This window comes from Dipodomys merriami, unplaced genomic scaffold (genome assembly GCF_024711535.1).
Source record: "Dipodomys merriami isolate MVZ:Mamm:240054 unplaced genomic scaffold, mDipMer1.0.p SCAF_30, whole genome shotgun sequence".
Classification (NCBI taxonomy): domain Eukaryota; kingdom Metazoa; phylum Chordata; class Mammalia; order Rodentia; family Heteromyidae; genus Dipodomys; species Dipodomys merriami.
The window spans coordinates 8481462-8504866 of NW_027204493.1; the positions used below are offsets into that span (position 1 = coordinate 8481462).

Here is a 23405-nt window from a genome sequence, read left to right on the forward strand (position 1 = left end):
GGGCCTGGGCGCTGTCCCTCAGCTCTTCAGCTCAAAGCAAGCGCTCTACCACTTGAGCTACAGCGCCACTTCCGGTTTTCTGGTGGTTTATTGGAGATAGGAGTCTCACGGTCTCTCCTGCCCAAGCTGGCTTTGAACTGTGATCCTCAGATCTCAGCCTCCTGAGTAGCTAGGATTACAGGCGTGAGCCACCAGCGCCCGGCCAGAGAAGTATCTCTTTAAGTCTTTAGCCCACTTATTTATTGGGCAATTGTTTCTCTAAGGATTTGTTGTTGGGGATTTAATTTTTTATTTTTAATTATATTTTAGATATGAGACCCTTGTTGGTTTATATACCACATTTTCTTGATCCATTCATCCATCTGGGTTGATTCCATATCTCAGCTATGGTAAATAATGCTACAATGAACATGGTTGTGCTGGTGGCATTAGTGTGGGCTGGTTTGTGGTCATATGAATAAATGCCCAGGAGTGGGATTGCTGGGCCATAGGGGCGCTCTTTGTAAGGTCTTTTGAGGAACCTCCATACTGATTTCCAGAGTGGTTGAACAACTTATGTTCTCACCAACAGTGTAGTAGCCTTCCCTTTTGGCCACATTCCTACCAGCATTTTTTATTAGTTTTCTTGATCATTGCTATTCTAGGTGGAATCTCAATGTTGTTTTGATTTGCATTTTTTATAGCCAGAGATGTTGAACATTTCTTCATGTGCCTGTTGGCCTGAGAATGGCTTTTTCTATTAAATATATTTTTTTCTATTATATATATATATATAGCCTACTCTATAGTGACCAGCAGTATACTCTCCCACCTTAGGTCTGTTTCCACTCTTAGTCAATACAAGATGTGTGTGTGTGTGTGTGTGTGTGTGTGTGTGTGTGTGTGTGTGTGTGTGTGTGTGTGTGTGTGTGTGTGTGTGTGTGTGTGTCTCTAATCCAATCTAGGAACCAAGACTGTAACAGTGATCATCTGTGTAAGGTAGAAAAGAAAGAAAATCTTACCCTAGGTCTGCAGGTGACTTTGCAATGAGGAATGTTTTAGTTGGCACTATTTACAATATAAATTTAGGTGTATTTCCTAGCTATGGAACCCATACTTGTCTTCATAAGCTTTTAGGAAACCAGTCTTTATGGTTCTTCATAACAAAAATGCACAGATTAGCTAAGTATATAGAGTATATTAGTAGAAATTGAGCAACACAGTATTTTAAGTGTTCAAATGGTAGTTATGTAAAAGAAACACTGAATCATCACCAACTGAAGAGCAGCATAATCCTTCCTGTTTATGACTAAACAAATTATCTAAGAAGCTAGGAAGACAAAGCCAAAAAGAACTTGCAGAAGGAATGTGGCACATAGGCTCAGTAACACAGGGTCCCAACCCTCAAGTCATACACTATTTAGAAGGGAAAAAATCCTTAAGCTGCAAAAGGCCCATCTTTAATACAGAGGTCTTTCTGACTCTCAGTGCTTTCAGTAAAATAATTTCCTAATGGCAAAGCAGTAACACTAGTACAGCTAAAAAAGAAACATAAAATATGGCAAATCTTCAAGAAAAAGTTATAGAACCAAATGTTAGACTCAAAAAGAATTTATGAAGGGGCTTTTCAAGAAGTTGAAAAGATCATCCTAAAGTTAAAAGTAACATTCATCAAAGTTATAATAATATTGGAAAAATTAATAACATAAATGATCAAAATGTATAATTTGGGCTCTTCAAAGGAAAAGAATCCATTCATGTCAAGTTGTGTCTCTCTGGGTACTAATTCTGTTATATTGCACAGTGCAACCTGACCCACCCATCAGCCTCAACTGGACTTTACTAAACATCAGTTTAACTGGGATTCATGCCGATATCCAAGTCAGATGGGAGCCTCCATCCAGCGCAGATGTTCAGAAAGGATGGATAGTTCTGGAGTATGAACTTCAATACAAACAAGTGAATGAAACGCAATGGAAAATGGTGAGATATCACTGCATCTTAACCTATGACTTTTCTTCCTCCTACTTCAACAATTCATCTCTCATTTATAATGGGATTTCCTTGGGACCTAAAGCTACAGGCCCCATGATTCCCTACTAATCAGTAAAGTAGTATCTTGGAATTCTACAAGATGGCAGATGCATAGATAGAGATACAGATAGAGATACAGATAGAGATATGGAAGCCTAGGGGAAGAAAAGGAAACTGCTTCTCTAGTCATTCTCTGTGTTCAGCTTAACTGGCAAGCCACACCACGGACTCTAACCACTCAGCTGTTTTTGGAAACATAACTAAACATAAGAAAGATATAACTAAACATAATTGAACAAAGTCAACAGTAGACTCTAGATAAATATCTTCCCTAGATTTTAATTACTGTGACTAACAAGATGTAGACCAGTATCAGTTCTTAAACTGTCTCCAGAGGAGTGGTAAAAAAGGGAGAATTTGTTCCTTAGAGGTTTCAGAAATATATTTTATTGCCCACCACAGCAGAGAATTAAGTCAGGAAGTTCTGTGTAGGCAAGTAGGGAGCAAGTTGGCCTGTGAGCCACTCTCCTCCTTGCTCAGTGTATGGGGACTCAGCACTGTGATAAATTCCACATGGCACAGAAGAAGGAAAACAGGATTATCATGCTGCTCCCAATATAACTAATTCTAAATCAGCTTAACCACAGCCACACTGACCAAGCCAAGCAGTTTCTGGCCAGTAATGAGGTTGTACCCAGCAGCCTGACAGAGCTTATTCCCAGAACTTAGAGACACCAGGCCCTGTCCACTCAGTGAACCACTGAAAAAGAAGCCAATTTTGTTATTAACAGAAAGTTAGGTTTGAGCAGCTCTAAGCAGTTACAAAGCCAGGCTTGAGGTTCTGTTTTCTAAATCATTTTAATTTCGATATCTGCTCTGTAACTTGGTATGAAAAAGCCTGGTTGGATGTTAAATCAAACAAGACTTACTAAACCTAAGTTATAATCAAACATTGCATTCTGCATGTAGCTATAGGAAAAACTACTTTGCTAAGCCCCTAGGACAACAGTTATCTAGATGTAACCATGTAACCATAAACTCCTTTTCAGGGAGTTTACAAAAGCCAATATTATTTTCACAGAGTACTAATATGCTCTTTCCTTTTCTTCACTCTGTTGACATTTACACTAATGTTTCAAAGGCAATAGTGGAAAAAAAGTGTTGTCACATTAGCATTCAAACAGTAGTGCCAAACTTAACTAAAAATCACTGTGTTCTTTACCACTGTGTACGCATACAAAGATAAATGCAGGGGCTGGACTGGGTGCATCCAGGTTCGTGATAAGAATGTGTTTGATGAAGCCACAAACATCATTAATTTTGTTCTATCTCAGCTTTTGAGTACATAGCTTTCTAATCCTCTCTGTCATATATGACAAGACAACATAATGCATTCCTAAATATACTAACTGGCTCATGATTTTCCCATGATTACCTGAATTTTGCATGCAGCACCATCCTAAGATCTTTATGTTTCTGTATTATCAGTTATAATGTCTTTTTTCACTTCTAATTTCATTCTTTAAATGTTGTCTTTCTTAGTACAGTTAAAGGTTTGTAAGTTTTGTGAGTCTTTCCATAAACTCGGTTCTGTGGCTGCCTTTCATATTTCTCTGGTAACCATTTTATTTTGTTTTAGATGTTTATCATTACCTTATTTCTGCTAACTTGGGTACTAATTTGTTTTTCCTCTAGTTTTTAGTGGTATAATATTAGTTTGAGATATTTTAAAGAGAATAAGTTCCCTCACACAGCTGTAGTGTCACGTAGAAAAGTTTATATAGTTAAATATGAGCAGTCAGATGTAATAAATAATAGCAAAATTATCTTACCTCACAGGGTCAAATGGGAGAGAATATGCCAGGAAAGACTTAGGATATCAGTAGTGCACAATATTCACACTGAGGGTTTATATGAGGAATAGGTCATCCCATTCAGGTAGATATCAGGAAGGAGCCAAATGAGAAAATTTAATATTGCACGTGTGAAATTTTGAGGCAATATGAGAGGAAAGGGGTCATAAGTGAACTTCCTGAGGCCTTCCTTTTGGTTCTGTTGTTAGTAAAAACCTGTACATAATTCTAAAGACTAAAAAAAAAAAAAAAAAAGGAAAGAAAAATAAAAACAAGATCAAGGAATAGAAAGTGTTTTAATATTAAAAATAAAGGAAATTTAATATTCAGAATCCTACTTTAAGCATTTTAGGCATGTAAATATTGTATATGTTCAGAGGCCCCAGCAAAAGACACAAACAATCCATGTCATGTATACATGGAGGGAAGAGAAGTACTTTGTGAGTAGAAGCCAACCGGAGTGAAAGAGAAATTTGTTTCAGATGCTGAAGGCCCAACTTCTGGCTTAATAAGACAAATTTGGAGAATTTTATTTATGTGAAAATCCATGCTGTTGAAAAGTGAGTGTTCCAAGTTTTCTATAAACAGGAACAAGGCGTGCTACCAAAACACATATGAAAAGCACATCGAGTACCTGCTCTGGGTATTTGATGTTTTGGAGGAAAACATTATTACTAGTTGAGTCCTCTTTGACAGCAATATGTTGTACAGGTCTAATAATCTCACTGCCCTTCTCTGGGGAGGTAAAGGAGTAGCCTGGCCTTAAGGGTTCTGAGACTTCTACTCACTTCCAAACATTCCAGTGACTCTTTACAGACATTTGAATAGCCAACTATTTTGAGCTGGGTGTAAGCCTTCTGGAACAAGTAGATTATTTATTTGCTTGCTTCCAATACAATTATTTAAAAGTTTATTAAACTGTGGCATGTCTAGGACTCTTTCCAAGTCAGTGATGATGAATAAATGATTATCCCGAATTTCCAAGGAACACAGATTCATAAATTGCTAAAGACTATATTTTGTTTTGGTATGTAAATAGATGTTCTGTTCTCATCTTCCTCCATACAGAACTATAAAGACCCAGAAGACAACATCCCTGTAGTCTTTGTTACTCTTCCATTCTTTACAATAATTCTATAAATTTTAGAATATATGACAGCCTAATGCAAAGAGATAACTGCACTTCATTAAGCAGTCTGCCATATCTTTGGGTTTATACTGAAGAAAATTTGAGTACTATTATACTTGCAACAAAATAACTCGTTATACCTTTGCCCCAGTGTTTTGGAAAATAGCAAACTCCCTCTGGGTATTGTAAAGTATTACTCACTTTTCAGAAATCCATTTTGAATACAAATGGAAAACACCTGAGGAGTGGACTTGTAGACTCTTTAGACAATAGCTTTTATGTGTTTATCTTGAAAGATGGACCCTGTAATGTCAACCTCAGTTCCAGTGTACTCATTGAGACTGGATAAAGAATATGAAGTGCGTGTGAGATCCAGACAGCGAAACTCTGAAAAGTATGGTGTGTTCAGCGAGGTGCTCTACGTAACACTTCCTCAAATGAGCTCATTTGCATGTGAAGAAGGTAAAAAAAAAATGTTTAAATGGTAGCATGGCTTTTGGCAATATCACAGTGGAGACATGCCTATACTCTTAACCTCTTGAACAGATCAACAACATTTGCAGTCACATTAAATATCAGAATGAAAGACTTTAGATCACTGTTTGTAACAGGTATTACATGTTGGAAACCCAAGAGGATTTAATTTCCAGATTTTAAAATTTAGGAGAAGTCCTGAAGTAGGTTGAAATTTAACAAAGAGAATATAGTAGTTATCCCTATATAGTAGAATTTCAGACAAGTTTTCATTTTCATTTTTGGTGTGTGTGGGGAGGGGAGGGAGGAGATTGAGCAAATTCAGAGCTTCAAGCTCTCCACTCAGACTTTTTCTCTCATGGCTGGCACTCTGTCACTTGAGTCATACCTCCACTCATGGCTTTTTGCTAGATAAATGGAGGTAAGAGTGTCTCAGATTTGTCTGTCCAGGCTGGATCCAAACTTCGATTCTCAGATCTCAATTGCTTGAGTAGCTGAGATTATTAAGTGAGCCACCTGTGCCTGGCAAGTCCTTTTTTTAAGGCTTTATGTGTCTAAATTTTTATGCACTTAATTTGTTTTGAATTTTTAATAAGAAAAAAATGGTTTGGGTCTTTTTTTTGTAATGCCTCAGGAAGAAAGTCTGATGCTCAGTAGTTTTAGAAAGTATGGATATGGCTTTTACCTAGAAGAAGGTCCAGTAAGTAGTATTGTCAGGAAAGTTTGCACAGAGTATTCTGTCAGAGAACCACAAAGATGATTAAAGGCTTTTTTCATGAGATATACAAAGTCACACTAAAAGAATTAAAACTTTTAGATACAAAAGGAAAGGTGATTAATAATGAGCAATGAGTGTTTACCACTATTACTCTCAAATGGAAATTGACTATAGACTATCTCCATTGTAAACAGAAGATGTACAGCACTTTATCAAGAGTTGAGGTCTGTTAATAAAACAACCATTAGCTACAGAAAAATTAAATTTGTATTTCTGGGTATACTGTGCAAACAGTACTAAGATGAAGACTTCTAATGCACCATTTTTTTTAAACTCAAATGGAGACTTCTTGTTTTAAAACAGTATTTGATACAATTAAATTATTGTAATAAAAGTTATTGCTACACACTTGTTATGCTTAGCAGAGCAACATTTAATTAAATTAGCAAAAGTTTTTAAGTTGACTTCTCATTTAATATCAAGAAAAAATTAAGTTCTAGCAGCTGCTTATGTTTCTGAATATATCATTGGTATAAAAATTATAGACACCACAGGATCCAAAATGATACTTGCTTCCCTGAAAATATTTACAGTATCTTGTGGGGGAAATTTAATTACGTATTAGATAAGAAAACTATATTAGAGCATAAAGGCATACTTTTTTAAGTAGATAACAATTATAATTGATTTCAATATCCCTCTCTAATAATCAATACAGCCAGTACAATCAGTAATTTTTTTACAGAAAACTACTAAAAGTATAAAAAACTTAAAAACACAATCAACAACTTTTTCTTAGTTGACAGTTAGAGAATGCAATTTAGCCACAGAAGAATATGCATTCTCCTCAATCAAATATAATATATTTACCAAGGTCCACAATTATTTAAAAATAAACACTCACCTAAATAACTCATAGGTTACAGAAAATGAAAGCAATAGGAAAATATTTTTAATTAGATGAAAATGGAAACACAACATGACAAAATCTGTGGCTGTCACTAAAGCAGTAGTACCTCAGGGAAATTTTTATAGCAATAGCCATTCCTGGAACTTTGACCTAAAGACATAACTTAAAAAAAAAAAAAAGAAAGCAAAATTAAAGTTAATTCTACTTGTCCTTTAAAAAGTGCTTAACTTCTACCCATGCGATACTGGAAAGTAAACACAAGATAAGTGGGAGGCACTAAATCTTATGGGAAATTCTGTATGTCATATTAACAAATTCCACTGAGTCTCCTCCAAAGTTTAACACAGAGTAGAGACAGGATCCTCATTAGGATACATGCATGCTTGTTTGGTGGGGGAGAGTTACTAACATTTTAATTATCTTTAAGTAGTTGTACAAAAGCGTTGCCATTTATCAAAGCAGCTTGTGAATATAATATATCTTGATCAATGTCACTCTTTCCAGTATTCTCACCGATCCCTCCCCCCCACCCTTTCCCTGACTCTTCTTAATTTTGTAGGATAGACATTGAATTCTTGACTACATGGCCCCCTCTTCTCTCGCACACTCATGTCAAAGCTATAAATTTTGTTTTACAGGTAGAAGAAATTTTATGAGTCATAAATTAAAATACTTCCTTTAGGAACTGGAGGTGCCTCAAGTGGCAGAGAGCCAACCTTGAAAGAAAAAGCTAAGCAAAAGTGTGAGGCACTTAGTTCAGTACACACCAACAAAAGGACCAGCACACATCTGTGCACACACGCACACACACACACACACCACACACACACACACACACACCACACACCACACACACACACACACACACCACACACCACACACACACACACACACCACACACACCACACACACACACCACACACACACCACACACACACCATACACACACACATACCACACACACACCACACCCCACACACCCCACACACACACCACACACACCACACACCACACACACACCACACACACACCACACACACACACACCACACACACACCACACACACACCACACACACACACACCACACACACCACACACACACACCACACACACACCACACACACACACACCACACACACAACACACACAACACACACAACACACACACACACACCACACACACACACCACACACACACACCACACACACACACACACACACACAAGTACTGTTTTTATATTTGTGAAGATCCTCAACCTGGAAGCTAGAAAAATATTACCATGCTCAGATAAAAAGGATTTAAGTAGATCTTATTTACTTTATAAAACAATGTTTTTACCTAGAGCCGAAGCAATGATACCCTATTGCTTTTATGATGTATAAGATTATTATGAAAGCAGTTAGGATATTTTAAGCATATATTGGGTTTAAACTGTATATTCTTCACTTTGAAGGATATTTAAAGTGTGAAAACATTCAAATAACATATGTTTTAATAATTGAATAATGTGTTTATAACAAAAGATCCTAATTCATTCCATTCTGTTTCCTCGGTTATCAACTAAGATTACTGACTTTACTAGATGAATTCATTAACGAATACTTTTACATGGAGAAAGACAGTGAAATGTAATCTTAGCTTCAACCAGTTATTCATAGTTCTAAAAAAGAAATTTTTTTGTGTTCCAGACTTAGAGTTTCCATGGTTCCTCACTACAATTTTTGGAATATTTGGGCTAACAGCAATTCTATTTGTAGTCATATTTTCTAAACAGCAAAGGTAGGTCTGAAATAATCTTCTTTGGTATGTTTTGTGAGTTCTTTAGATGTCTCCATGTGTTTCTATATATTACGTGATATTTCTCTTGTTCGTTATAAGTGAGATTTTAATTATCCCAGTAAACATTTACCCTCAGCTTTTGAAAGAAACTTTGTCCACACTACAAGAAATATAGTTTCATAGATTTAGGATTTTTTTAAGTCTCATGGGTTAGTCACAATCCTCAACTAGTATAGTCTCGCTATCCCAGAGCTAAGGTCCTTACCGCTCCCAGGTTGTCTGAGACTCTTCTGATTTTTGCATTGCAAGCCCTGTGTCCTTGGAAATCCTACAGTTCCAGTCAACCCACATAAAGCTAAGAAGCACCTACAAATCAAACCAGGAGTGAAATGAACATATCATATAAGATTTTAATTTTCTTTCAAGTAATTTTACATTTGTAAATTTGAAGATTGATTTATCTTATCAGAGAATTATAATAATGACAGATATGCTGTCAGTCTCCAACTCAATAAAGAATGGATTATTTTCTGTTCTTTTTTCTTGTTATTGTAAAGGTGAGGGGTTACAGTTATATGTCAGGTAATGAGTACATTTCTTTTAAATAGTGTCACCCCTTCCCTCACTGTCTCACAGTTTTTCCCTTCTGTCCCCACCCACAAGTTGTATAGTTCATCTTCAACATAGTTCTAATAAGGATCACTGCTGCGTTTGTTCACCCTTTGTCCCATCATTTCTGTGCTCCCCCTTATAAGCAAGGCAGATGGTATCGAAAACATAAACAGCAACAAAGGAGAGGGAAAATAGCCCAAAAAACCCTTCCTTTCCATTTCTTGGAGTTCATTTCGATAAATATCATTTATATGATCATATGCATGTAGCTATTAAGCCTTATATCATCTCACTGTGTGAATGTCTAGAATCCTGTATATTATATCTGTGTGTTTTTTTGTCTTTTACCATCCAGTGCATTTAATTATAGATTGCTAGGCACATTCTAGTTACAACAAATGAAGCAAACCTGCAAAGTATGTTTCTTTGGGTCTGTCATACTTCATTTAATGTAATTTTTCCCAGTCTTTGCAAATCAAAACAATAATGAGGTTTCACCTCCCCCCAGTTAGAATGGCCACTATCAAGAAAACTAACAATAACAGATACTGGCAGGGATGTGGCCAAAAGGGAATGCTACTACTTTGTTGGTGGGAATGTATATTTATTCAATCACTCTTGAAAGCAGTATGGAGATTCCTTAAAAGACTAAACATAGAGCTTCCTTATGACCCAGCAATTGCACTCCTGGGCATTTATCCAATAGATCTCAAACAAGGCCGCACTAAAGCTACTAGCACAACAATGTTCATTGCATGTTTACCATAGCTAAGATATGAACCAACTCAGATGTCCCTCAATGGATGAATGGATAGAGAAAATATGGTATATATACTCAATGGAATTCCAACAGAAGAATGGATTCTTTTCAGTAGAGCTTCCTGTTTTATAATATAGATCAATGGGAGAGAAAACTTTAGAACCAGAACAATTTCATTTTGCACCTACCTTTCTAGCAACATTTCTCCTTTACAAAAAGCAACTTACAGAGACAGCATGGTTTTCAATGACATAAAAAAATGAATGAATGTTTTAGAATCTTAACTAACATGCATGTAAGTAATGACAACAACAAGGGTCACATTATCTGCTCATTATTTTGAGTTCATTGATCTGTATAGTTGGTAAACTAATTTATATGTAACTGTAATAGATAAATCTATGATGTAAGCTAGGCATGGTGCTTTACACCTATAATCTCAGCTACTTGGAGGAAGAGACCAAGAAGACTGCGTTGAAAGCCAGCCTAAAAGTTAGAGGAACTTCTCATCCCAACAAATAAGCCAGATATTGGTATATGTCTGTGATCCCAGCTATAAAGGAGGATGTTGGTAGGAGGATTTGAGACTGAGTCTGAGTCTGACCCCAGGCAAAACATGAGTCTCTATCCAAAACAATACTAAAGAACTGGGTTATGACTTAAGTGGTAGAACTCATGCTAGCAACTTTAAGACCCTGATTTGAAACCCTAGTGCCAAAAATAAATAGGTAAATATGTCCATTATGTATATCAAATCATTTGTGCTTGATGCAAACAGCCAGTTTTGAGCCATTTTGGTGGCTACGAAAATTTGTTAGGTTATCTAGTAACAATATCAGTAACAATATTTGTAACAAAAACACCATCCTCTAAAGATATAGGATTTCAAAGAAAACCGATGGACCTTTGTCCAAAAGCATATTTTCTATGGGCTAGGAAACTCTAAACAAGCTCTAACACATTATCAGAAAAGTAAAATTTATTTTAAATATTTATTACACTCCCATTTTCTTGGCTAAATTGACTTCTTTGCAAAAGCAATAAATTCATTCTTTTTATTTTTCCATAAAAAAACTTTATCATTGTCTAAATTTTCATGTTTTAATGAAAGTAGGAAGTAATAGAAAATAGTTGTCAATAGGTATGGAAACAGCATGTAATTCCAACAGTTGAAATGCGCCAAAGAAGCCAGACCCTGGTGGCTCATGCCTATAATCCTAGCTACTTAATAGGAGGCTGAAACCTGGAGGATAATGGTTCGAAGTCTGCCTAGGCAGAAAATTCTGCAAGACTCCATTTCCAATTAACCAGTCAATTGCCATACTAGAGGTGTGACATAAGTGGTAAAACACCATATGTGAGCAAGAAAACTTAGCAAGAGCTCAAGGCTCTGGATTCAAGCACTGGCACCACCACAAAGGAAAAAAAATACACACATTTTATTCACTCATCTATAAAATTAAGAATACCATGTACTCTATAAAATTGACTATAATGCAAATGAAGCAGTGTTTATAAAGCAAGCTGAGCAAAAGTGTGAGGCCCAAAGATCAAGCCCTAGTACAGCCCCAGTTCCAGCATGCACACACACACACACACTCACACACACACACACACACACACACACACACACACACACACACACACACACACACACACACACACACACGTCCAGAGAATGATTTGCATGTATCCATCTTCCTCAGAATTCCATGGCTGTCAAGGGCTTTATGTGTCACTGAAATTTTTTGAGGCACAATTCTTTATCCAAGCTACTTTATCCTTTCTCAATCCATATAATGAAAACCTAACTCTAGCAAACTATGTAATGTAATCCATATTTGAATAAAATGATGACAACATCACAAATGCAATTTGTGCCAGGTTATCGTCATACTGTTCCCACCATTAATTAAGAAAAGAAATAACTGTATTTGCATACAGAAATAACTATATTCACAGTTTGGATTGCAAGTCCATGTTTTGCTACTTTATTTTTATTTTGGAGTAAGGATTTAACTGCAAAGAATCCAAATTTCATCATTGTCAATAACAACTGAACAGTGTAGTGTCAAAATCTTCCTGCTAGGCACATATGTTTATATAGAGGACCAGCTGTCCCATTTGGGAAGGATATCTATATTCCAGTTTGCCACTGTCTTCATTCCTAACAGTAGTACAGTTGGCAAGCTTCATTTATTTACATTACTAACTTGAGCCCTTGGGGCTTCAGGATCTACCACTGTGGAAAAAGGTCACCACAACAAAAGAAAGTCACCCACATGAGCACATGCCTAAATGAACCATCTTCAAAAAAGAGACCCATATCAGAAAATCATACATGAACTCTGAGAATCTACTTTCTGTAATTTGAATTACGTTGTGTTCTTTATGTCTTTGAAAATTTGTAAAAGCACCTAGAGATACAGAACTCAATAGTAGAACAGGACAGAGAACCAAGAACCTGACTTGGGTGTTGGGTCTTCTGGTTTGGGTCCCAGCTAGGCCAAGGATTAACATATAATATGACCAGGTTGCTTACTATTCCAAATCCTTGCACAGATAATATCATCTGCTTCCCTAGTTGTAAATACTAAATATAGTGTTGAGCACAGAAGTCAACAAACATTTTTATATATAGTCAGCACATTTTTAGGACTTGTAAGCCACCACTGTGCCATGAAAATAGGAACAATAAATGAGTAAATAGACATGGTTGTGTTCCAGTAAAAGTTTATCTACAAGCCATGAGCTAGTGGCTCACACCTATAATCCTATCTTACTCGGGAGGCTGAGATCAGAGGATCACAGTTTGAAAACAGCTAGGACAGGAAAGTCAATGAGACTCTAATGTCCAATTAATCCACAAAAAGCCAGAAGTGAAGGTGGAGCTCAAGTGGTAGAGTTCTAGCATTGAGAAAAAAAGCTCAAGGATGGCACTCAGGCCCTGAATTTAAGTCCCAGAACTGCACCAAACAAAACAAAAAACAACCCAAAAAAACCTTTATCTACAGATGAAAAGCAGGGATATGGGGCTGGGAAGGTGGCTTAGTGGTAGAGCACTTGCCTTGCATGCCTGAGGACCTGGGTTCGATTCCTCAGCACCACATAAGCAAAAAGAAAAAAGCCGGAAATGGTGCTATGGCTCAAGTGGTAGAGCGCTAGCCTTGAGCTGAAGAGCTAAGGGACAGCGCCCAGGCCCAGAGTTCAGGCCCACGACCGGACCAAAAAAAAAAAAAAAAAAAAGGAAAAGAAAAGCAGGGATATGGCTAAAGTGGTAGAGCACCTGCTTGGCAATCACAAGGTGCTGAGTTCAAACCCAAGTACCACCAAAAAAAACAAAAACAAGTCAAAGTTGGCCCACAGCCTATAATTGCCAATCTGGAGTCTAGTGCAAAGTATTATCTGATATCAAAGACATTCCAAGTTACTACTGATATTTTATATTATTTATTTCTGTATCTGGCATACTATAGCAACAGTTTAACCCTTGTCCCTTTGAATAAACAGAAAGCTGCTCAAAGTAGCTTCTAAGTACAGACAGCTCAAACCAACTTCTAAAGTGGAATTTGATGTAACCCTTTGATTAGGTAAAAATGGTAGGTGGAAATACTGAGATGAAATGTTCCTCACTGAGCATAGTCTAAGGTTCATTCATACTGAGTGGAATCACAACTGATATCCACAAATCAGGTCTTGTGCCCAACAATGGCATTCCTGAATGCTTGGGAAATTTTCTATTTTTTAACCATAAAATGAGTTAATTGGGATGAACAATCTTGGGGGGGGGAAGGGTTTCAGTATTATATTATCTGATTTTAAGACATAAAGACCAGTTACACCATTGTTAGATTATTTGGACTTTGCCAGAAAACCACACAGACATCCAGGAACAGAGAACAAAGAAAGGTTTATTGCGGGGAAAGGGACTGGCAAGACTCCTTCTTACAAGGGAGAAGTGAAAAGAAGCACCTGCTATTGTCTGAGGTGACCTATATAACCTAGGAGGTTTAGAAGGGGCTAGGAGGCAGAGACCCTGGTGTGGACATGAGGGCCAGGGGCTTCATTATGGCAGACTAGGATTTATGGCTGCTGTCCAAGTAGTAGATAAGGGTCCTGCAGCTGCCCAGACCTGAAGGTCACTATAAGTAGCTCCTGTTGCCTTATATGGTGGTAGCTGCCACAGAGAAGTGCCATCCCAAGGGGGCTGGAGGCTGATAACTGCCTTTGGTAAATGGTCCTAATGTTCCCTAGGAAGGGCGCATGCTAAGGGAAAAGAGTGGACTAAGCTATGGGAAGGGAGCTCATCTCTCTAATAACCATTAACAAAATATATAATTTATGCAGATTTATTCAAGATGCTTCCTGAGCACCTTGTGTGCTAGGACTTTTGCTATGTACTGGGGATTCAGTGTTAACATAATCCATCCTGTTAATGAATTTGGTCTGTCTAATGTAAAACAACCCCTATAACATTCTGGTTCGAGATTCTGTAGATGATTTTATAATTACTTTCAACCATATGAACTTATCCTACTCTGTTCTTTTTCAAGGATACAAATAACTTCGGGCTCCATATGGATTGGTCCTTTTTCCTTTCTTTGTTCTCTCTGCAAATTACTGAAGAGATATAAAGTAAATGTCGTTCCTTAAGAACCCTACTGCACTGTTGGTGGGAGTGTAAACTTGTTCAACCACTTTGGAAAGCAGTATGGAGGTTCCTCAAAAGACCTCACATAGAACTCCCCTATGACCCAGCAATCCCACTTTTGGGTATTTACCCAAACTATCATAAACAAGGCCATACTAAAGCTACCAGCACAGCTATGTTTATTGAAGCATTATTTACCATAGCTAAGATATGGAACCAACCCAGATGCCCCTCAGTAGATGAATGGATCAAGAAAATGTGGTGTATATATACAATGGAATTCTATGCCTCCATCAGAAAGAATGACATCGCCCCATTTGTTAGGAAATGGAAAGACTTGGAAAAAATTATATTAAGTGAAGTAAGCCAGGCCCAAAGAAACATAGGTCCCATGGTTTCCCTTATTTGCAATAACTAGTATATGTCTGGGACAAGCAGAAAAGGTTAAAAGCTATGTACATATGACCAGATAAGATGATGTTAAGTGAAATGAACCCCAAGATAGGGACACAAGTGGTTTTTCTTTCTTGCTATTGTTCCTAACGTAATTATAATGTACCATGTGATTTTTTTAGTTTCTTTGTATGTTCTCCCCCATGGTATAACCCCTGTTTTCACTGTATTTGATGTCAGTGCCCTGCATCTTGTATATACACTTCTCTAGCTTGGGGAGGGGAAGGGAAAAAATGCTTAAATAGGGATACAGGTTGACCCATTGTAACAATGAGATGTACAAGACATAATGTTGAAAAACGAACTTTACAGTTTAGGCGGGAGGGGGGCGGCGTATGGTTGTGGAGGTGGGAGAGTAGGGGAAAAATAAAGGTGGAGGTAACAATGCTTGATAGGATATGTACTCATGACCTTGCTCATGTAACTGTAAACCCTCTGAACAGTATTTTTACAATAAAAACACGTATTTTAAAAATAAATAAAAAATTAAAAAATTCCTTCCTTATCACTGACATGGAAGTTGGCATCAGACAGAATCAAACTTCTTCCCAAATACTAAAGTTGACTATCAATGAAAAGCATAAAGGTAGAAAACATGGTGATAAATGGAATTCAAATAAAAGCTTTCTTGTTAATATTTTCTCCTATATTTTTTAAATCGTGGATTGATTAGTATTTTTTCTTTCCTTTCTCATATGAAATACCTGAGTATTTGGAATAAATGGTAGTATTGCCAATACTTTATTCCTAACTTTTGAAATAAGGAAATGTGTCATTTTAAAGATATGTCAAACAAAACTTTTGTTTTCTAGGATTAAGATGCTAATTTTGCCTCCAGTTCCAGTTCCAAAGATTAAAGGAATTGATCCAGATCTCCTCAAGGTAATTAATAACCTATCTAAATGTAGCTAGCTTGAATTAAGTGATATCTTAAGATTGCTGACATATGTTGAGAAATTTTGCAAGCTCTGCGGGTCAGATTTTAAATTACTTAATTATTATTGCTTTCTTTTTATACATTTTCATTTTTTATCTGCTTTCTAGGAAGGAAAATTAGAGGAGGTGAACACTATCTTAGCCATTCATGATCATTATAAACCTGAATTCTACAATGATGACTCATGGGTTGAATTTATTGAACTAGATATTGATGATCTGGATGAAAAAACGGAAGGGTCAGATACAGACAGACTTCTAAACAGTGACCGTCAGAAATCACTGAATCTCCTTGGGGCAAAGGATGATGACTCTGGGCGTACCAGCTGTTATGAGCCTGATCTTCTAGAGACTGATTTCAATGCCAGTGACATAGATGATGGTACCTCAGAGGTGGCTCAGCCACAGAGGTTAAAAGGGGAAGCTGATCTCTTGTGCCTTGACCAGAAGAATCAAAATAAACCATCTTATCCTCATGCCTCCTCTGTCACTCACCGGCCTAGTGTAATCCGAGCAGAGGAAGACAAACCACAACCACTTCTCACTGGGGAAACTGAGTCAGCTCCCCAAGTTGTCCCTACCCAGATAAACAATCCAAGTTCACTGGCAAACATTGACTTTTATGCCCAGGTAAGCGACATTACACCAGCAGGGAGTGTGGTCCTTTCTCCAGGCCAAAGGAATAAGGCAGGGACAGCCCAGAGCAGTGTGCATGCAGAAGAAGTGTCACTCTGCCAAGCAAACTTCATCGTGGACAACGCGTACTTCTGTGAGTCAGATGCCAAGAAGTGCATCCCCTCTGCCCCTCACACGGAGGTGAAGTCACTCATAGAACCTCGCTTTAACCAGGAGGACATTTACATCACCACAGAAAGCCTTACCACTACTGCCGGGAGGTCTGGGACGGTGAAACACACCCCGAGTTCTGAGTTGCCTGTCCCAGATTATACCTCCATTCACATAGTTCAGTCTCCACAAGGCCTCCTGCTCAATGCCACTGCTTTGCCCTTGTCTGACAAAGAGTTCCTCTCCTCGTGTGGCTATGTGAGCACAGACCAATTGAATAAAATCATGCCATAGCCTTTATCTGATTCTCAAGAGCGATATACCTAATCGCAAACAATTGTCTAGAGTTAGAGTGCTTAAACCAAAAACATGTGTAAAATGATTTGTGGGGCTGAGGGAAGTGTGAGGGTTGGGGTGGAGTCTGAATGCCTTTTCCTGAAACGTTGGATACTAAATGAGATACTAAACATTGATACTAAAATGAGAAGAAGAAAAAGAACGCGTAAATCAGATATATACTACCATCGTGAACTGTAAATATTTTAAAGCGTTTTCTCAAAGACTATAGGTAGCAGTAATTGTCTTATTATTGTGGGTGTTAATTTTGTGACACTAAGCATTGAATGGCTGTGATTTTAATGTATGGCAAATTGTGCTTTTTGGAAAAGCAAACAAATCAGGTGGCTTTTGCAATTCAAGAAATTGAATGCAAATCACAGCACAGACTATTTTATTTTCCTTTTTCAGATAATTGGAAACCAGAACTCTAGATGAGCGTCTCAAAAGCTTCTAGCAAAATAGTTTGGATATGTAAAAGTTATTTTGACATAAAATCGAGAAAGATATTTTTAATAATTTAAACTCCAAGCATGGCTATTTTGTAATACACTACACACTGTGCTTTGTAGTTCATCATGACTTGTCTAAGGAATGAAGAAACTACAGTCTAAAGCTGGTTTCATGCTTTGGTAAAATGCATCTAAAGAAAAACAAATAAGTTAGTTTTTTACAAAGGCCCTTTTTTATATCTCCCCCAACTTCTGAAGCAATTCTAAAATGTCTAATAGCCTGTATTATTGGGACATATTCTTTTTACTCTGAATTTTTAAACAAATACTGTTTTGATTTAGAGAACTTTAAAATGTTTACACAGATATCAGTAACCAAAAGTTCAAACTATCTTCACCAAATTTCAGTTGAAACCAGAGGCTTCGTGCTAAGAACAGTAGAATTAATAGGTGGTTCTCGCTGGCCAGGCATGTGGAGTGAGATTGTTAAGAGTATGCAGATCATGAGAAAGAAACTCTTAACACCTCCATAATGGTATCTCCTCTAACACATCCTGGTTTTATTTCACACTCATCTAAGAAGGAATAAGGCACAAGCAGCACTTGTGAGTTGAAGCAAATCCAATAAAGCTAACTGGGTAAAAGGACAGAAAGCTCAAGAGTAGGTGTTTATTTCACAACCTCTAGCCAGATACACGTTCATTATTCACCATAAGGAGCAGAAGTAATGAGGTTCTCCATCCCAAAGAATAATTCCAAACTAATTAAACAAGTAGCAGAAACTTTGTCTCTTGCCAAACTTTTTATAGGATTTAAGTTGTAAAAGAAATTTCATGATTTTCTTTTATTCTCTCTGAGAAGATTGGCCTCGAACCAGGCAATCAGAAGAATAAGGCCTAAGTGACTTACAAATTATTTTTCTATTCCTTAATGGCCTCAACATCATTTGGGGGGATACCCCCAAAAGGCTTGGGAAAAAAAGAGAGGGTTCATATCACTGAAGAATATTTCCCATTTTAAGTACTTTTTAAAGGTTAAGCCTTTAAAGTTAGCTTGAAGTTCTGTAGTACTTGCCATTTAGCTCAGACATTTTGGGAAAGGAAGCTTAATGGTTAGTAATTTTAAATTCTCTCTTGCAAGAAAGACCGTGAAAAATCTATAATTGAGTGTTTTTAAAGTTCGACACATTAGTTTATAATAGATGTTTAATAGATTTTTCTGCTACATTGCTGCTATGGTTTTCTCCAAGAGCTCCATAATAATTTAGTTTCACATAAAATGTCAACAACATAGAACCTAATTCAACTTAAAGCTATGTGTTTGGAAGACCTATTTTATTCTTTCACAATAGGCTGACCACATTTCTATAGCCAAAAAAAAAAAAAATAGCTAAATACCTCAATCAGTCTCAGAATGTCATTTTGGTACTTTTGCTGGCCACACAAGCCATTATTCACTAGTATGACTAGTTGTGTCCTGCAGTATATATTTAACTTTCTTTATGTCCGTGGAGTTTTTCCTTCAAAGTTTAATAAATTTATTTTCTTGGAATCCTGATTGTGTATGTCTTCTGTTGTCCAACTCCAACCTGAGAAGCATCATAACCTGGACTGTGGCAATGCACGTGGGCAATGAGGTGGAGAATTTTGATGTGTGCTAGACCATATGGAAGCAGAGGGGGCAGCTTTCTGCCTTCAGTTTTAGAGGAGACCATCTCAGAAATGGTTATGTGTACTATGCCCTCTTTGGGGGCAGCTGCTACCTATGGGCGGGATTCATAGAGGCATGCTTTGGTTATGTCATAGAAGTCAAATGGTGCATCCAGGTTGATGTAAACTCATAGGAAAGTGGTGCTTTGGATTGTCTTTACATCTCTAGCTTGAGCATGCTGCCTAAAAGGAGGAAAAGCAGCCTTCCCTACACCACTGACACACTGGCACAGGTCAGTTTGCTACACTGGCTGCTTGTCATCATGGTAAGCAAATAGTAAGTCTCCCTTCCTCTTGATTCCCCAGGCATGAAGGAAGGAGGGTCATCTAGGTAGGTTGGGTAGGACTTTGAGAGGGCAAAAAGCCATGAAACAAATTCCTGTTAAAGGACACTCTGAGTGGGGTCACTACTGAATGACAGGTTCTTGGCATGCATTGAATCCTGAGAGGTGGGGCAAAATGGGGACTTGCCAGGGATATTGATGTGTTACTGAACATTTATTGCTTTAGAATGCTGAATGAAAACTGCCACAACTTTTCAAAATGCTTGAGCATAAGAGAGAGGGAGAGAGAGAGAGAAACACAAGGGAAGAAGAAAAAAACAACTTTTTTTCACTGCTGTCTTCTGCCCTCAGAGTGGTCATTGCCTGAAGGATCTTAGATTCACCTAGAAGTAAAACCTCTAGACTTTTTTATTTGCAAATATGACTTGAATAATTATGTCCTTTAACTAAGATATTGGATCATATGCTGCATCAACATTTATAGAAAAAAAGCAACAAATAAGAAGTCGCCATTGTAAGGACTTGTTATTCATTTCTTGCATACATTTTATAAGAGGAAGCAACTGGAATAATGAAATATTGCAATAACCATACCAATATTGCAATAACCATACCAAGTTTCACTTCTTGATAAATATGAAAGTTATTTAGATCATAATACAGTCCAATATATATGCAAGAACATTATGTTTAAAAAGTATACATACTTTATGGGCTGGGAAGGTGGCTCAGTGGTAGAGCGCTTGCCTTGCATGCCTGAAGCCCTGGGTTCGCTTCCTTAGCACCACATAAGCAAAAAGAAAAAAGCCGGAAGTGGTGCTGTGGCTCAAGTGGTAGAGCGCTAGCCTTGAGCTGAAGAGCTGAGGGACCACACCCAGGCCCAGAGTTCAGACCCCACGACCGGACCCAAAAATAAAAAGTATACATTCTTTAATGTTTAGAATATTGTTATTGTTTAAAGATAAAAAGGCTTAACTAATCTTTTTGCTAACCGAGTGTCATACATACTTGGGTGATGGTGGTTGCTGACTGTTCAGAGTTATGGTTGCTGAAGGTGAGGTGGCTGTAGCAGTTTCTAAAAATAAGACAATGAGGTTTGCCAAATCAATTACCTCTTCTGTGTCATCTCAATTTGAGTATATTAATTTTTCCATACATAGAATGACATTTTTCTAAACATTTGCTATCTTCTCCGTGTCAGTGGCTATATATCTGCCTGCTGAAACAGGTTTAAAATTTTCTGCCTTTTCACCTTAAAGACTGAAATGACTTAATGACTTACCATGGAATTTACCAACACTAATTAATTCTCATCCTTGCTCCAAACACTCAGTACTCTTCAACACTAAGCAATGCTTATATCACTCTTCATGACGAGCAACCTATTTTGCTATAATTCACTTTAACTGCTACCTACTGAGTTTTTAAAAATTCATGTAGATAAAACTTCAAATATAGTAGATTTTTGTATTGTGGTACCAGGAAGCTATCTTTATAGCAATATATAGCTATTGATTTTCTGCTGACTTAAAAGACATCTCTACTTAATTGCTTTGTGGACCTTAAGAGATGTTAGCAGATTTTCTATAAAGATGGAATTATTTTCAGGAAATTGTATTCAATTGGCTCTCTCAATGGAAAAATCTGAAAGCACAAAGATTTTTGCTGTCAGCTCTCCTTTACATGGTACTATATGATTAAAATAACTTATATAGCTTCTAGTTTTATAAAGAACATTCATGTATATTAATTCACTTGAACAAAACAAATTACTATTGCAACCAACTCAGACATGGTTGATAGCATTTTATAGGGAAGAAAAATTAGTGTTCAGAAAACCAAGAGATTTTTCCTAAAGTCAATAAACCAGAAAGTGATAGAGTCAGGGTGGCACCCAGACTCTGACTGCTCAATAGTTCTAGAAATTATGCATAATGGAGGGAAAGTTTCTGATAGGGTTCACCAGGTTAAAAAAAAAAGAAAATTTGATGGTTTTGCATAATCCATGGATCCAAAGAAGCAGTGCCAAAGAAGTCTCTGTTCTGACAAACATAAACAATGTTGTGATAGTGAATGTTTAATAACCAATTCCTGTTAAAAGATAGAATAGTCCAAGATTTGTAGTAATTGCTTATTTTCATGGAGACATTAGAAGATAATCTGGTGTCATACAGTGATCAGCAAATGCAGGTGTTTTAAAAGGCACATATGCATATATGTACAATACTCTAGTTAAACCAATTTTATTGGCCTAGCCCTAAATGTGTAATCTGGAAGAAGTGATATTTGAAAGCATTTAAAGTTAATTTTGTAATTTAATCTGTGTTATTTTGTTCAGGATATCCTAGGTTCTTTAAAAGTTTCTAAATGTTATGCAATAAGACTAAAATTTTACATTTATTCTATATAGAATGCATACGATTGTGGTCTAGAACTTCATTTTTAGTTTAGTTAAATATTCTAAATGCATATTTCTACAAACCACCATCAACTCGTGTTTAGGCATACCTATAGAGATCTATTTAAACCTCAGTGTAACAGATTCGAGATAACATGGTCCAACCTGAGTCTACTAGAAGGATGCAGATGTATCTGTGAGCAAGTGGCGCCTGGGGTAGAATTAAATGGCCAGTGGCAAATCAATTGATGAAAGATTCTCACTGAGGATCAACAAATGCTTGATTCCCTCAGATCTGGTTAAGCTTCTTTTCAAGAAGAATAGGACATCCTTAATGTCTTCAGTCACCCTGATGATCCTGCCTATTCATTTGTGTGTGGTATTTGTCTTGTGTCATGTCATATATATGTCATATATGCATATATGTCACCTTGATGTATCCTAGCCTGCCTATATATATATATATATATATATATATATATATATATTCATATATGTATATGTGTGTGAGAGAGAGTATACACACACACACACACACACACACACACAATATGACTTCCTTAGTGGAAATAAAGAATGAAGAGCATCCACAATAGTGCTATTTACTATGCTCCAGGTTTTCTATTTGTGTCTTCTTTTTTCCCCCTAATTTATGACTTCCTTAGTGGGAGGAGACACATAAAGAACATCCAGATTAGCTCATGTTTTTTGTTGGCTTCTTCTTTTTCTAGTTTAGTTTTTGACGCAGGGTCTCGCTATGTAGCCTGGCTCAGAGCTCTTGATCCTCCTGCCCTAGTTTCTCCCCAACTGTTGGGATTACAGGCATGTACCATCACACTCAGCTGTTCACCATGTTTAAAAGTCCCCTGGGATTCACTCAACAATTTTCTGTTTCCTGGAGATGCAGTGGTTTGAGCTCTGGCTGAATGAAGGCTTTCCTGCTGCTCAGAGAGCTACTTCTCCTTTTTTCTCTGATCTGGACTTGTGCTGGAGAAGAGCCAGTGCATGTTCCACGCAGCCCTTCTCTGTTCTTGGCCAGATCACCTGCATTTGATTATGACCTACTGATGTCTTCTGATGAAGTATTTCTGGGAGATAACTGCCATATAACCTCAGTACTTAAAGAATGTTTTTGAGATTGTACAGTGTC

The 23405-nt window shown here is 37.2% G+C and overlaps 1 protein-coding gene across 1 annotated transcript in view; it reads left to right on the top strand.

Annotated features, from left to right (window-relative positions):
• The window catches only part of Ghr (growth hormone receptor), a 246845-nt gene extending 227430 nt beyond the window's left edge, over positions 1-19415 (top strand). The window contains exons 7-11 of the mRNA XM_070041112.1: positions 1784-1962; positions 5292-5457; positions 8788-8878; positions 16167-16236; positions 16399-19415. Coding sequence (XP_069897213.1) covers positions 1784-1962; positions 5292-5457; positions 8788-8878; positions 16167-16236; positions 16399-17370 — 1478 coding nt within the window. The 3' untranslated portion in view covers positions 17371-19415. The remainder of the gene's footprint in view (positions 1-1783; positions 1963-5291; positions 5458-8787; positions 8879-16166; positions 16237-16398) is intronic.
• The last annotated feature ends 3990 nt before the right edge of the window (positions 19416-23405 follow it).